The sequence below is a fragment of the Ovis aries genome, chromosome 1, assembly GCF_016772045.2.
Source record: "Ovis aries strain OAR_USU_Benz2616 breed Rambouillet chromosome 1, ARS-UI_Ramb_v3.0, whole genome shotgun sequence".
NCBI lineage: Eukaryota > Metazoa > Chordata > Mammalia > Artiodactyla > Bovidae > Ovis > Ovis aries.
Window position 1 is genome coordinate 125,548,993 of NC_056054.1, and position 16,985 is coordinate 125,565,977.

Genomic DNA, 16,985 nt, shown 5'->3' on the forward strand with positions numbered 1-16,985 from the left:
ATTAAAAACACTTTTATGATGAGGAAGCAAAACCCCTCAGAATATAAATTACCTGTTATTGACTTTTTGCACTCTGACTAAGCCATTTTGTACAGTAATTTATTACCCAAAATACAGTGTTAACATCATGTCAACATAATGGGCATGGAATCATGCATATTTTCATGCTCAGATTAAAGAATAACTTTATGTTATATTTTTAAAGCATATGTCTTGGGAACATGTTTATGCAAAAGTTTGATATCAATATTTTTGAAGCTCCACAGGAGTAAAAAGATCAGTTCATAGTAGGAAAATATTTTATTTCTAGCACATGCTCCTGTGTGGTGGTCTGCTTACCTGTACTGCAGACCCCTCCCACTCAGCTGAGGACTGGCGGCTCCTGGAGCGCCTCCATGGGCCCGAAGGAGAGATGATCCGGGTGAGGGACAGCGCGCCCTCGGTGAGAACGCCTTCTCTAGAGTCTATTTTGATAACTCGAATTAAGTATCATCTTGCAGTAAGACATTTTAGTCAAGATCAAAGGCTTATTAAACAGTAGGTTTTAAATATCCATGTGAAATATGTTCTAAAGATTCCCGTAATTAGGACTATATATGGACTTTTCTGGTGGCTCAGATGGTAAAGAATCTGCATGCGGTGCAGAAGATATAAAAGACCTGGGTGTGATCTGGGTTGGAAATACCCGCTGGAGAATGGATGGCTATGCACTCCAGTATTCTTGCCTGGAGAATTCCATGGACAGAGGAGCCTGGCAGGCAATAGTCTAAGAGGTCGTAAAGAGTTCAACACGACTGAGTAGCTTTCACTTCACTTCACTTCATAGATTTTCTCCTTAGGGTATATTTTTTTCTACCTTCCAATCCCTAGGACTGGGAGATACCACAGACATAGGAAAAATCATAAGAGAATACTGTGAATAGTTATATACTAACAAATTGGATAACCTGGAAGAAACACAAATTTCTAGAAACACAGAGCATACGAACACTGAGTTAAGAAGAAAAATAATTTGAACAGACTGATCGCCAAAAGTGAAATTAAAGCAGCAATTCAAAAAATTTCCAGGGGAATTACACCAAATGTATAAAAATAACTTATATTTATCTTTCTCAAACTATTCCAACTAACTGAAGATGAGGGAACATTCCCTAATTTATTCCAATAGTAGACCACCATTTCCTTGCTACCAAACCAGAGAAAAACACTACCAAAGAACAAATAAATAAATAAAAAGCTCAACAAAATGTTAGCAAACCAAATTAAAAAATACAAAGTAGTGTCATTCACCATGATCAAGTTGGGTTTAATCCAGGGTCACAAAGACAGTTTAACATATGCAAATCAATCAATGTGATACACCTATGTTAACAAAAAGAAAGACAAAAAATACATGCTCATTTCAATAAATAAGAAAAAATAATTTTAAAAAAATCAGCATCCATTCAAGTTAAAAACTCTCATCTAAGTGGTTTAGGGAGAAATAGCTGAATATAATAAAGACTGTTTATGACAAATTCATGCCAACATAATACTCATTGGTGAAAAGGTGAAATCTTTCCTGCTAAATTCAGGAATAAGACAAAGGATGCTCCTTCTCACCACTTCTATTTAAAGTAGAATTGGACATTCTAGCTGCAGCAGACAAGAAGAAATAAAATGTATTGGAAAGAAAAAGGTAACACTATCACTACTTGCAGATGATGTACTTTGTATAGAAAACTCTAAAGTCTCCACTGAAAACCTATTAGAACTAATAAGTTAATTCAGTAGATTGTATGTTACAATTTTAGTATAGAGAAATGTGTTGTGTTTCTATACACTAATTATGAAATACTAGGAAGTGAGAGTAAAAAGAAAAACTTATCTAATTGGTTCTACAAATGATACCTAGGAATCAACTTAAGGAAGTGAAAGAAGTATCTTCTGAAAACCACAAACTTTGATAAAGAAAATTGAAAATGATATGCAAAAATGGAAAGATATCCCATTCCCTTGATTTGGAAAAGTTAATATTATTAAAATGGCCATAATAGAAGAGTTCCAGAAAAACATCTATTTCTTATTGACTATGCCAAAGCCTTTGACTGTGTGGATCACAATAAACTGTGGAAAATTCTGATGGAGATGGGAATACCAGACCACCTGACCTGCCTCTTGAGAAACCTATATGCAAATCAGGAAGCAACAGTTAGAACTGGACATGGAACAACAGACTGGTTCCAACAGGAAAAGGAGTGCGTCAAGGCTGTATATTGTCACCCTGCTTATTTAACTTCTATGCAGAATACATCATGAGAAACTCTGGGCTGGAAGAAGCACAGCTGGAATCAATATTGCTGGGAGAAATAACAATAACCTCAGATATGCAGATGACACCACCCTTATGGCAGAAAGTGAAGAGGAACTAAAAGCCTCTTGATGAAAGTGAAAGAGGAGAGTGAAAAAGTTGGCTTAAAGCTCAACATTCAGAAAATGAAGATCATGGCATCTGGTCCCATCATTTTATGGGAATTAGACAGGCAAACAGCGGAAACAGTGTCAAATTTTATTTTTGGGGGCTCCAAAATCACTGCAGATAGTGATTGCAGTGAAGAAATGAAAAGATGTTTACTCCTTGGAAGGAGAGTTATGACCAACCTAAATAGCATATAGAAAAGCAGAGACATTACTTTGCCAACAAAGGTCCATCTAGTCAAGGCTATAGTTTTTCCTGTGGTCATGTATGGCTGTGAAAGTTGGACTGTAAAGAAAACTGAGAGCCGAAGAATTGATGCTTTTGAACTGTGGTGTTGGAGAAGACTCTTGAGAATCCCTTGGACTGCAAGGAGATCCAACCAATCCATTCTGAAGGAGATCAGCCCTGGGATTTCTTTGGAACGAATGATGCTAAAGCTGAAACTCCAGTACTTTGGCCACCTCATGTGAAGAGTTGACTCATTGGAAAAGACTCTGATGCTGGGAGGGATTGGGGGCAGGAGGAGAAGGGGACGACAGAGGATGAGATGGCTGGATGGCATCACGGACTCAATGGACATGAGTCTGAGTGAACTTCGGGAGTTGGTGATGGACAGAGAGGCCTGGTGTGCTGCAATTCATGGGGTCACAAAAAGTCAGACACGACTGAGGGACTGAACTGAACTGAACTGAATACCCAAAGAAATCTACAGATTTAATGTAATTTTATCAAAGTATCCATGATATTTTTGACAGAAGTAGACCAAAAAAATCCTAAAATTCACAGAACTACAATAATCCTTAAATAATTCTAAAATTCATAGAAAAATAGTCTTAAAACTAGAACAACAAAAGACCACTTGTTGGCAAATCACTCTTCAGAAAAAAACGATAGTGCTGGAGCTATAACTCACCCAAACTGACTATATTGTAAAACTACAGTAATCAAAATAGCATAGTATTGGCATAAAAAGGCACATAGAACACACAGATGGCTGACAGGACAAGAAAAGATGCTCAATAATACCAAGTATCAGAAAATGCAAATTTAAACAATAATGCAATATCAAGTCACATCTGTCAGAATACCTATCACCAAAGCAATCAGTAGATATCAGAAGTTTTAGAGGATATGGGAAAAGGAACCAGTTGAACACTCTTGGGGAATGTAAATGATTGGTTCAACCACTATGGAAATCAGTATGGAGGTTCCATAAAAACCTAAAAATAGGGCAGCCACATGATCCAGCAATTCTACTCCTGGGTACCTATCCAGAAAAAGTGAAAACACTAACTTCAAAAGATACATACACTCCAGGGTTCATAGCAATACTGTTTATAATATCTCACATATGGAAGCAACTCAAATGTCTCATTTAAGAAGATATGGTGTACATATACACATCATGGACTATTACTGAGACATAAAAATAAAATACTGCAGTTTGCAGCAAAATGGATGGATCTAGAGAATATGCTTAGTGAAAGATGTTTGGGCAGAGGAATAATGCAGATAGAGGAAAACAAATACTGTATTACTTCAGTTATATGAAAACTCTAAAATTATAAAATGAATGCATATGTAAGACAGAAAGAGACCCAAAGATATAGAAAACAATCTTTTGGTTATGAAAGGAGATAGCAAAGGGGAGGGACCAATTAGTACTACTGGAGTAGCAGATGCAAACAACTGTTTATAAAATAGATGAGCAATAAAGATATACTATATGGCATGGTGAATTATGTATTATGTTGCAATAATTTTTAATGGACTAGATCTTCAAAAATACTGAATCATTATGCTCTACACCCGAAACTAACACAATATTGCAAATCAGATACAGTTGAATAAAAAAAAAAAAAACTTAAAAATTTGGCACCTGCCCAATTCTGAAATAGGTGATGTGAAAGTAAAATCTGTACAAGTAAGATATGCAGAAAAGGTCAATAACAAAACAATTTTGACTACATGTTTGATTATTGAATATGTTTGTTTGTTTAGACGGAGAAGACAGGATATGTCTGGATTTAGGCATCTACAGATAGAGAAACATTTATAAATATGTAGCTATAAAACAAGATTTCTATTCTTAACACTATGGACAGTTTGGACAAGAATTTTTCTTGTTGGGGGCTTCTTTGTGAATGCAGAATCATCAGCATCTTTGGCTTCTATAAATGAATTTGCAATGATTCAAGAAAGGAGGTAGAAATATTCTTGTCTTATGGCCAGAGGCAAATGATTTAAGAAGGAAGAGATAGAAAAGGGGAAAAATTTTTCTACGTTGCTTCTCACATTTTTAATATAAGATACAAATTATATGATAAGAAATGTTAAAAATGAGTATCTGTTTAGAGGCACATGATTCTACTGAAAAAATTATCTGGCAGAGCAAAGTAGAATGATGGTCTTTAAATATCTCCAAACTAACAAGCTACTTTAGGCAAATTATCGATTGTCAAAAGTGACCGGCACATCATGGTTGCTTCCATATTTGTTGTCTATGTCAGGGAATGGATGGTATGCTCTGCCAATTACTGACAGCATATAAAGGTCCATGGGAAGAAGACACACACTTCAGAACCATCGCCTTGCAGTCCACCTGAATCTGCTCCCCTTGACAACATGCGTTGTAACTACTACGGCAACTCCTATGGCTACGGCTGCGGATTGAGCCCTTTTTATAGCTGTGGTTATGGAACCAGATGTGGCTGTGGATATGGGACTGGCTGTGGATATGGTTCAGGATATGGCCGTGGATTTAGCCCCTATAATGGCTGTGGATACAGCTCCCATTATGGCTGTGGTTATGGAACCAGATATGGCTGTGGATATGGCTCCTGCTGTGGCTGTGGATATGGCTCTGGCTATGACAGTTACAGGCCAGTCTGCTACAGGAGATGTTATTTTTCTTGCTGCTAGAACTTCACCACCTAAAACACCATTTATGTCTGAAACCACACATCTAAGATAATGCTGATTCAAGGATTGAAAAGTCATGATTTCTATATGCAAGAAATTACATGCAAGACAGAGCTTTCACCTTCAACTACCCATTCTTAAGATTGGCATCTTTGAGGTCAGAAGCTCCATGGGGGTATCTGTCTTTTTTCCCATATTAACCTTTACTCCCTTAATCTCTGACTCTCTGTAGTAATGATCCTAATACCCTACTGTTGGGGAAGTCCATTGTTATCAATAAAAATGGTTCATTGTTTCTAAAAAATCTCTGTGTATTTGCTTGAGCAAAATTTTTGTTTTGAGGTGTTATGGCCTCTATTGAAAACTGAGCAAATGTGAAGCTGAACTTTGAAGTCCTTCTTGATATAAGCGTTTCTTTTTATACCTGCATCAGAAATAATGTCTTTCCCACTTATTTCTTGTTTTTCACATACTTCAGATCAGTTCAGTTCAGTTCAGTCAGTCAGTCGTGTCCGACTCTTTGCGACTCCATGAATCGCAGCACGCCAGGCCTCCTTGTCCATCGCCAACTTCTGGAGTTCACTCAGACTCGCGTCCATCAAGTCGGTGATGCCATCAAGTCATCTCATCTTCTGTTGTCCCGTTTTCCTCCTGCCCCCAATCCCTCCCAGCATCACAGTCTTTTCCAATGAGTCAACTCTTCACATGAGGTAGCCAAAGTTCTGGAGTTTCAGCTTTAGCATCATTTCTTCCAAAGAACACCTAGGACTGATCTCCTTCAGAATGGACTGGTTGGATCTCCTTGCAGTCCAAGGGACTCTCAAGAGTCTTCTCCAACACCACAGTTCAAAAGTATCAATTCTTTGGCGCTCAGCTTAGGCACTCACATATATAAGCAGAAATCTCAGTATTTCAGGACTGTGCTTTGCAAATCTCTCTGTGTCTGGGGTGGAGCTGGAGGTGAAAGAGGAGGAGGAATGATACTTTATTCAGGAAGTTAATGCAAATTCCAAAATAAACAAGAGGTGGCCTGAGTACTTAAAGGAATAATGGAAAGGAAGGGAAATTTCCAGCATATATGAGAAATAAGAAGCAGAGATAGGTGTCAAACACATGAGACTAAAGAATGCATGCAAAAGTCAAAACATTCTATCATATCATCTGCTTTTGATGGAAATGCAAATGTATTTCTTTGTGTATATATTGATGTTGAAATTGTTTTCAATCACTTAGATGATTAATAGTTTTGAGTAGTTTTGAAAAGGTCTCATCTTAGACACTGAAAATAAAGTAGAAAAATTATAGAAAAATTTTCTACTCTCACAGTGTTTACATTTTAGTAGGTGAGGAATAAAAGAATGAAAAATAAGATAATTTCAAACTGACAGTTGGGATGTGGGAATAAAACCGTTTAGTGGGAAAGAGAGTAAGGATTGAAGCATTAAAGAGATATTTAAGGGAGATATTTTCACCTTGTGAAATCTCATGCCAATTGCAAAGAAAGATTCAAAAGGACAGTAGCAATTGTAAAGGGGAAAAGAAGTCCACGAAGTTTTGGAAGAATATGATTTAGTAAGCATGTATGAGATAGCTTACTTATCCAGCAAAGAGTCTTCACAAACTAACCCTTAACATACCTTCAAAATCTGAAACGGTGTGACTCCCTTAGTTAAAGAGGGCTTCCTTGGTGGCTCAGACAGTAAAGAATCTGCCTGCAGTGCAGACCTGGGGTCAGTCCTTGGGTTGGGAAGATCCCTTGCAGAAGGCAATGACTATCCAACCCAATATTCCTGCCTAAAGTATTCCATGGATAGAGGAGCCTGGCGGGCTACAGTCCATGGGGTTGCAAAGAGCTGGACACATCTGGACAACTAACACTTTCATACTTTCACTAGTGAAAGAACAGGTGAGACATCCAACTTAGTGAAATGACAAAATGGTGATAATCAATCAAAGTATCTATAAGTTTGTAAATGACACACAAATATTTGAACAGAAATTTGACTTAATCTATCAATTTTTTATTAGAGAAATATTAATTTAGCCCAACTTATGTGCAAGGTATTATAACCAGAGCTGGTTATTCCATGATGCACAGAATAGAGGTGGTTCTGCAGGCATCATTAGGTATGGAGAGGCTTGAGTGAAAAGGTTTAGAATAATGCAATAAAGATGGAAGTCTTTTCAGTAAACCAGGGGAATTGTGGCCAGAAATTCTGCTTTGGCAGTGGCATTGAAAAGCAAAGTGTCTACTGTAGAGAATTTGCGAGGCAAACTTAAAATTTCAAATTGCAAGGAGGAAAGGAAAGGTAAGAAAACTGAAGCATAATGATGATTGGAATGAGGATACATTTTCTTTATGCCTATCATTCATGATTAAACATAGCAGAGTCAGAAGATTATACCAGTGATCAATAGAAGAAAAAAAATGTTTGAATGATTTCTCAGCTGAAGAATTAATGCCTAATACTGAAAATTCTCAGAAATGAAATCAGAGGCTTGATGAAAGTTCCTTCTGAAGGCATTCAATGAAGTACTGGATCACTACTCATTTCACTGTTTTTGATATTTGAGTGTACAATAGAAGCTTTCATGGTTCTTATTGTAAAAAATAACAAGTATTGGAATCTGCTTGATTATGAAAGATAGTAGTACACATAAGCAAGTGAGATAAGCAAAAATAACACACACCCCAACTTTCTGGAGAAGGAAATGGCAACCCACTCCTGTACTCTTGCCTGGAAAATCCCATGGACTGAGAGCCTGGTAGGCTACAGTCCATGGGGTCGCAAAGAGTCAGACAAGACTGAGCGACTTTCCCTTCCCTTCCCTTCCCCAACTTTAATATAGAAAAAGCAAGAGAGTTCCAGAAAAACATCTACTTCTGCTTTATTGACTATGCCAAAGCCTTTGACTGTGTGGATCACAACAAACTGTGGAAAATTCTGAAAGAGATGGGAATACCAGACCTCCTTAGCCATCTCCTGAGAAATCTGTATCCAGGTCAAGAAGCAATAGTTAGAACTGGACATGGAAAAATGAACTGGTTCCAAATTGGGAAAGCAGTAAGTCAAGGGTGTATACTGTTACCCTGCTTATGTATCTTCTAAGCAGAGTACACCATGCAAAATGCCAGGCTGGATGAAGCACAAGCTGGAATCAAGATTGCTGGGAGAGAAATATCAATAACCTCAGATATACAAATGACACCACCCTTATGACAGAAAGTGAAGAGGAACTGAAGAGTCTCTTGATGAAAGTGAAAGTGGAGAATGAAAAAATTGGCTTAAAACTCAACATTCAAAAAACTAAGATCATGGCATCTGGTCCCATCAGTTCATGGTAAATAGATGGGGAAACAATGGAAACAGTGAGAGACTATTTTCTTGGGCTCCAAAATCACTGCAGATGGTGATTGCAGCCATGAAATTAAAAGACGCTTGTTCCTTGGAAGAAAATGTAAGACCAACCTAGATAGCATATTAAAAAGCAAAGACATTACTTTGCCAACAAACCTCTGTCTACTCAAAGCTATGGTTTTTCTAGCAGTCATGTATAGATGAGAGATTTGGAGTATAAAGAAAACTGAATGCCAAAGAATTGATGCTTTTGAACTGCGTTGTTGGAGAAGACTATTGAGAGTCCCTTGGACTACAAGGAGATCAGACCAGTCCATCCAAAAGGATATCAGTCCTGAATATTCACTGGAAGGACGGATCCTGAAGCTAAAGCTCCAATACTTTGGCTACCTGATGCGAAGAACTGACTCATTGGAAAAGACCCTGATGCTGCGAAAGATTGAATGCAGGAGGAGAATGGGACAACAGAGGATGAGATTGTTGGATGGCCTCACCAACTCAATGGACACGAGTTTGAGCAAGCTCTGGGAGTTGATGATGGACCCGTACCCTGGCTTGCTGTAGTCCATGAGGTGGCAAAGAATAGGACATTACTGAGTGACTGAACTGAACTGAACTGAAACTTTAAGAAGCTACACATTTTTTGGCTACATGCTTGGACATAGAAAGTTCAGATGTTTAGTTTAGAGTGAGAAGGAAGAATATGTTTGGATTTAGACATCCATAGAGAGAGAAACTTATTTGCAAACACACAGCTATACTGTAATGTTTCTATTCTCAGTACTACTGACATTCTGGATTATTTTTCTTTTAGTTACTACATATTGTTCTGTGCCCTGGAGAATTAGGAGCATCCTTGAGTTCTACAACAAGATACCAATTGGTATCAGGAAGTAGGTATCTGTGTGAAGAACTCTGGCAAGACGTTACAGTGATTCAAGAAAATGAAGAGACATTTGTTCTCAAGTGATCAGAGGTAGATGTGAAAATAAAAAAGAAAAAGTTAAGGGGAATTTTTTTTTAACATTTCCTCCCAAACCTTTTAAAATAAGATATATATTAAATGAAAGGAGGTTTTGAAAATGGGTATCTGTTATTGGGCACATGATTCTAGTGAGAAATTCTTTGGCAGAGGAAAATTAAAATGATGCTCTTTAAGTGAAATGAGTCTCCAAAATAAGAAGCTATTTTAAGCAAAGCATTATAGGTCAACAGTGACTGGCTCATAATGTTGCTTCCATATTCGCTGCCTATGTCAGGGAATGAATGGTATGCTCTGCCAATTACTGACAGTATATAAAGGTCCAAGGGAAGAAGAAGACACATACACTTCAGAAACATCCTCTTGCAGTCCACCTGAATCCTCTTCCCTTGACAACATGTGTTGTAACTACTATGGCAACTCCTGTGGCTATGGCTGTGGAAACAGCTATAGCTGTGGGTTCCGCCCCTATTATAGCTGTGGTTATGGAACCAGATATGGCTGTGGATATGGTTCAGGATATGGCTGTGGATATGGTTCAGGATACGGCTGTGGATATGGGACAGGATATGGCTGTGGATTTGGCCCCTATTATGGCTGTGGCTACGGAACCAGGTATGGCTGTGGATATGGCTCTGGCTATGGCAGCTACTGGCCAGTTTGCTACAGGAGATGTTATTCTTCTTGCTGCTAGAACATCACCATCTAAGCCCTTTTTGCTTCTGAGATGAAGTCTCTAAAGATAATGCCAATTCAAGGATTTAGAACCCACGATTTCCACTTGCAAGAAATCACATGCCTGACAGAGAATTTGACCTGCAAATATCCACTTTAGATTGGCATCTTTGAGCCCTGAAGCTTCTTGGTAATATCTCTGCCTCTTGTGCAAATGTTCATCTTTATTCTCTGATTCTCTGTTATGACTGTATTGATGATCCTAACAAAATCACTTGTTCTCAATAAAAATGATTCATTGTTTCTATCAAATCTCTGTGTACTTGCTTGTGAATTACTCTTTTTCCAGGCATTGTAGACTCAGTTGAAAACTGGGCAAACATGATGCATGAAGTTTGAGTTCTTCTTTGATGTAATGCAAACATTTCTGTCCATATCTGTGTCAGAAATAGTGTCTTCCCCACCTGTTTCTTGTATCTCATGCACTCAGGCACTCACAGATCCAAGCACAAGTCTCCCAGTATTTCAGAACTGTGCTTTGTAAATCCCACCGTGTCTAGGATGGAACTAAAGGGGAAAGAGGAGGAAGAATGCCACTTTATTGAGGAAGTTGATGTAAAGTCTAAGATAGACAAAAGATGACCTGAGTGCTTAAAAGAATGGAAGAGACACTTTCCAGGTTCATGAGAATTAGAATTAGATATAGGAATTAAGAACATGAGAATAAAGAACTAAGCAACAGAAAAGTAATACTAGAAATCTACTCATTTTGTCTGTTTTGATGTAATTGCCTATGTATTTGCATATACCGAGGTTGAGGAAATTGATTTCAATCACTTAACTGACAGTTTTGAGTATTTTTGAAAGGGTCTCAAATTAGACAGTGAAGGCAATGAAGGTGAATTAAAGACAAGCCTCTTGCTTTCACAGTGTTTATATTCCAGCCCGTGCATATAGAAAAACAAACAGAATAAATAATTCAGATCATTTGGAACTGACAATTTTGAGTGAAGGGAATAAAATAGGTAAATGCAAAAGAGAGTAAAAGTTGAAGTATTAGAAAGCTAGTTCAGGGAGGTATTTTCAACTTGTGGCAAATGAGCTGATGTCAATTGCAAAGAAAGGGCAGTAGCAAGTGTAAATGGGAGAAAATTTATGAAGTTTTGTAACAATGTGATTTGTTAGGCATGTATGAGATAATTTGCACATCTAGAAAAGAGTTTTCACAAAATAACTCAACGTACCTTCAAAATCTGAAATGGTACGACTCCCTTAATCAAAGAACATTTGAGACACTCAGCTTTAGGAAAATGAGAAAATGGAAATAATATATTCAAATATCTTACAGTTTATAATTGCTACACAAATGTTTAACTTCACCTATGTTTTTATTGGAGAAATGTAGACTAAGTGCAGATTATATGCTAGGCACAGTTCTCAGAATTGGTTATTCAGTGATGTACAGAAAATATATTGTTTTTGTTGTTTTGGACCACTGTCCAGACATTTGAATGAAAGGTATTAGAATTAGTACAGTAAAGATAGAAGATATTTCAGTAATTTAGGTATATTGTGGACAGAAAGTGTGTGATGTCAGTAGTATTGAAAAGTGAACTGAATGGCAGAGAAATCTGTGATGATGACAGAAAAGGAAAGAAATTGAAGAATGATAAAAATTGGAATAAGGTATATTTTCTTTATCCCTATTATTAGGGATTAAACATTGCAGGGGGATCAGATTAATGGCTGATCCAGTGACTAATACCAGAAAAAATAATAGGTAGAAAGATTTTTCCACTGGAAAAAAATTGTCCAATTAAGAATGTTCTCAGAAAATGAAATCAGGAGCTTGCTGAAAATTCCTGTTGAAGGCATTCCATAAACTACTGGGTCATAACTCATTTTTTTGTTCTTGTTGAAATGTGAGTGTTCAGTAGAAGGACTCACCCTTCAGAGTTTACACTCCATTCCAACTTGGATTGCATAGTTGTGACTGTAATTTGTTGTTGTTCAATTTCTCAGTCGTGTCCAACTGTTTGTGATGCCATGAATTGCAGCTTGCTAGGCTTCCCTGTGCTTCACTATCTCTCTGAGTTTGCTTAAACTCATGTCCATTGAGTCAATGATGCCATCCAACCATCTCATTCTCTGTCAACCCTTTCTCTTTTTTCCCTCAATCTTTCCCAGCATCAGGGTCTTTTACAATGAGTTGCTATAATCCATTACTTCAATTTTGGTAAGAAATGAAAGAGGAACAGTAACAAGTGATACCACAGACACACAAAAGATCATAATAGATAGTTAACAATTATATGCTAACAAATTAGACAGTCTAGAAAAAACAGATGAATTTCTAGAAACTTGTCTAGACATACACAATCCCAAGATTGAATCAAGAAAGAATTTGAACAGGCTGATTACTAGAAATGAAACTGAATCTGTGCTTTGAAAACCTTCTAGCAAGCAAGAGGTCGAAGAACTGATGCTTTTGAACTGTGGTGTTGGAGAAGACTCTTGAGAGTCCCTTGGACTGCAAAGAAATCCAAACAGTCCATTCTGAAGGAGATCAGCCCTGGGATTTCCTTGGAGGGAAAGATAGTGAAGCTGAAACTCCAGTACTTTGGCCACCTCATATGAAGAGTTGACTCATTGGAAAAGACTCTGATGCTGGGAGGAATTGGGGGCAGGAGGAGAAGGGGATGACAGAGGATGAGATGGCTGGATGGCATCACTGACTCGATGGATGTGAGTCTGGGGGGCTTCACAGGGAAATTCTAGCAAATAGAAAAAGAAGAAACAAACCTAACATTCTCACACTGCTCCAAAGAACTGAGGATGAGGGCGCACTTCCACGTTCCTTCTACATGGCCACCACTATGCTAGCATCAGATCCAGAGAAAGAGACTACAGAAAATAGAAGATGGTAGTCCAAGATCTTTGATGAAAATTGATACAAAATTCCGAACAAAACATCAACAAACAAATTTCAACAATATGAAAAGGATCAAATAGCTTGACTGAGTTGGATTTACTTGAGACTCACAAGGTTGGATCAATGTGTGTGATACACCACGTTAACAACAACAACAACAAAGACAAAAACCATAGCGTCATTTGATAGATGCAGAAAAAGCATTTGAAAAAGTCAACATCCATTCATGATGGAAACTCTGGTCAAAGTGGGTGTAGAAGAAAAATATCTCAGCTTAGTAAAAACTATTCATTTATGGCAAACCCACAACCAACATAATAGTCCATATTGAAAAGATTAAAGCCTTCCTACTAAGTTCAGTAACATGACAATCATGCTCACTCTTACCACTTCTACTTACAATAGAACTGGAAATCCTAGCTACAGCAGTCAGACAAGAAAAAGAAATAGAAGCATCCAGACTGGAAAGAAAGAGATGACACTCACTATTTGTCCATGATACGGTACTTTATACTTCAGTTCAGTAGCTCAGTCATGTCCGACTCTTTGTGACTCCATGGAAGGCAGTGCGCCAGGCTTCCCTGTTCATCACCAACTCCCAGAGCTTTCTCAAACTCATGTCCATCGCCTTGGTGATGCCATCCAACCATCTCATCCTTTGTTGTCACCTTCTCTTCCTGCCTTCACTCTTTTCCAGCATCAGGGTCTTTTCCAATGAGTCAGTTCTTCACATCAGGTGGCCAAAGTACTGGAGTTTCAGCTTTAGCATCAGTCCTTTCAATGAATATTCAGGACTGATTTCATTTAGCACTGACTGGTTTGATTTCCAAGCAGTCCAAGGGACTCTCAATAGTCTTCTCCAACACCACAGTTCAAAAACATCAGTTGTTCGGTGCTCAGCTTTCTTTATGGTCCAACTCTCACATCCATACATGACTATTGGAAAAACCATAGCTTTGACTAGATGGACCTTTGTTGGCAAAAAAAAAAAAATCTCTGCTTTTTAATACACTGTCTAGGTTGGTCATAGCTTTTGTTCCAAGGAGCAAGTATCTTTTAATTTCATGGCTGCAGTCAACATCTGCAGTGATTTTGTACCTTATGTAGTGAAATCAAATCTCCACCTTCAAACCATAAATAACTAATAAATTCAGTAAGCTGAATGATACAAGATTAATATACAGAAATCTGCTATGTTTTTATAACTCATAATAGAACATTCAGAAGAGAAAGTAGAATGAATCTCATAAAAACTGCATCAAAAAATACCTAGGAATAAACCTAGACACAGAAGTGAAAGACCTGTGCTCTGAAAATTATTAAATTTTCATTAACAAAATTGCAATTGATATAAAAAAATGAAAATATATCATATGTCTTTGGATTGGAAGAATATTAAATATGGCCACACTACCGAAAGAAGCCCACAGATTTAATGTAATCTCCATCAGAATAACTATGACATTTTTCACAGTAGTAGAACAAATTTTTTTTAATTCACAGAATTAGAATAAATAATCCTATTTCATAGAAAAATAATCTTAAACTAGAACAGCCAAAGGTCCTTAATTTCCAAAGAACTCTTCAGAATAAAGGACAAAACTGGACAACCGTCCCAAAGTTCAGACAATACTACAGTGTGGTGTTTGCCCCAGAATAGGGCTGCCCAAATGTCACCGTGGTATGGGTTGCCAATACAGGAGACTCAAGAGACTTGGCTTTGATCCCTGGGTCTGGAAGATCCCTTGGAGTAGGAAATGGCAAGCCACTCCAGTATTCTTGTGTGGAACATTCCATGCAGAGAGGAGCCTGGTGGGCTACAGTCCATGGGGTCTCAAAGAGTTGGACATGACTGAGCACACATATGCACACACAGACCCAGGTCAGTGGAACAGAATACAGAGGCCAGAAATAATGCCATAAATTAACCTATGACAGAGGAGGCAAGAACATACAATGGTGAAAAGACAGTCTCTTCAAGTGCTACGTGGAAAACTGGAGAGCTATATGTAAAACTATGAGATTAGAAAATTGCCTCATACCATATACAAAAATAAACTCAAAATGGGCTAAAGACCTAAATGTAAGACATGAGAATATAAAACTCTTATAAGAAAACATAAAGGATCACTCTTTGACATAAATTGTAAAAGCTATTTTTGGATCTGTCTCCTAAGGCAAAAGAATTAAAAGTTAAACAAACAGAACATAGTTACACTTAAAAGGTTTTGCCCAGCAAAAGGAAGTAGCTGAAAAATGAAAAGACCACCATGAAATGGAAGAATATATTTGCAAATGATGTGACCAAGAAGGTGTTAATATCCAAATTAGATAAATAGCTCACACAGCTCAAAAAACAAAACAAACAAACCAAAAAACCAACCCAGACAAGAAATTTGTTATTTGGGCACATGACTCTACTGAGACAATTCTTTGGCAGTGAAAATTCAAATGATGCTCTTTAATAAAACTGGAATCACCAAAATAGCAAGCTCATTTAAAAGAAACCACTAGTGACTGTCAACAGTGGCTGGTGCGTAATGTTGCTTGCATATTTGTTTTCTATGTCAGGGAATGAATGGTATGCTCTGCCAATTAGTGACAGGATATAAAGGTCCATGGGGAGGAGAAGACACACACATTTCGAAAACATCCTCTTGCAGTCCACCTGAATCCACTTGCCTTGACAACATGTGCTGCAACTACTACGGCAACTCCTGCGTCTATGGCTATGGAAACAGCTATAGCTGTGGGTTCAGCCCCTATTACGGCTGTGGATATGGGACTGGCTATGGATATGGCTCAGGATATGGCTGTGGATTCAGCCCCTATTATGGCTGTGGCTATGGCTCCCATTATGGCTGTGGTTATGGGACAAGATATGGCTGCGGATATGGCTCCAGATACTGCAGTTACCGGCCAGTCTGCTACAGATATTCTTCTTGCTGCTAGAATATCACCATCCAAGCCTTCTGAAATAACACATCTAAAGATAATGCTTCTGAAATAACACATCTAAAGATAATGCTAATTCAAAGATTTTTAAGCTACATTTCTATGTCTAAGAAATTACATGCCTGACAGAGGCTTTGACCTCCAGCCGCCCATATTTAGATTAACATCCTTAAAGCCTGAGGTTCCATGATAGCACCTGATCATTTCCCAATAGTTAGCCTTTATCATCTTAATCTCTGATTCTCTGTTATGACTGTGTCGATGATTGTAGCATCATACGGTGGGGGAAATCACTTATTCTCAATAAAAATGGTTCATTTCTTCTAACAAATTTCTGTGTACTTGTTTGTGAATTAGTTCTTCTGACCTCTCTTGAAGATTGGGCTAATAGGTTGCCTTCACCTTGAGTTGTTCTTTAATATAATACAAACATTTCTTCTTATACCTGTGTTAGAAATAATATCTTCTCTACTTATTTCTCATATTCCACATGCTCAGTCATTCACATACCCATGCACATATCTTACACTACTTCAGAACCATGCTTGGAAAATAACATTTTGCCCATGTTGGATCTTCAGGGGAAAAGAAGGATGAATGACACTTTATTTATGTTGTTAACATAAAGTCTAAGGCAGAGAAGAGGTGACCTGAGTGGTTAAAGGAGTAATAGAATGAAAGACGTACTTTCCAGAGTTAGTG

The 16,985-nt window shown here is 37.8% G+C and overlaps 1 protein-coding gene across 1 annotated transcript; it reads left to right on the top strand.

The window, feature by feature from the left end:
- The first annotated feature begins 10,118 nt into the window (after window positions 1-10,118).
- LOC114113300 (keratin-associated protein 21-1-like) lies at window positions 10,119-10,708 on the top strand. The gene has a single exon (XM_027965696.2). The coding sequence runs from the start codon at window positions 10,119-10,121 to the stop codon at window positions 10,413-10,415; it is 297 nt and encodes a 98-aa protein (XP_027821497.2). The 3' UTR covers window positions 10,416-10,708.
- Window positions 10,709-16,985: the final 6,277 nt, after the last annotated feature.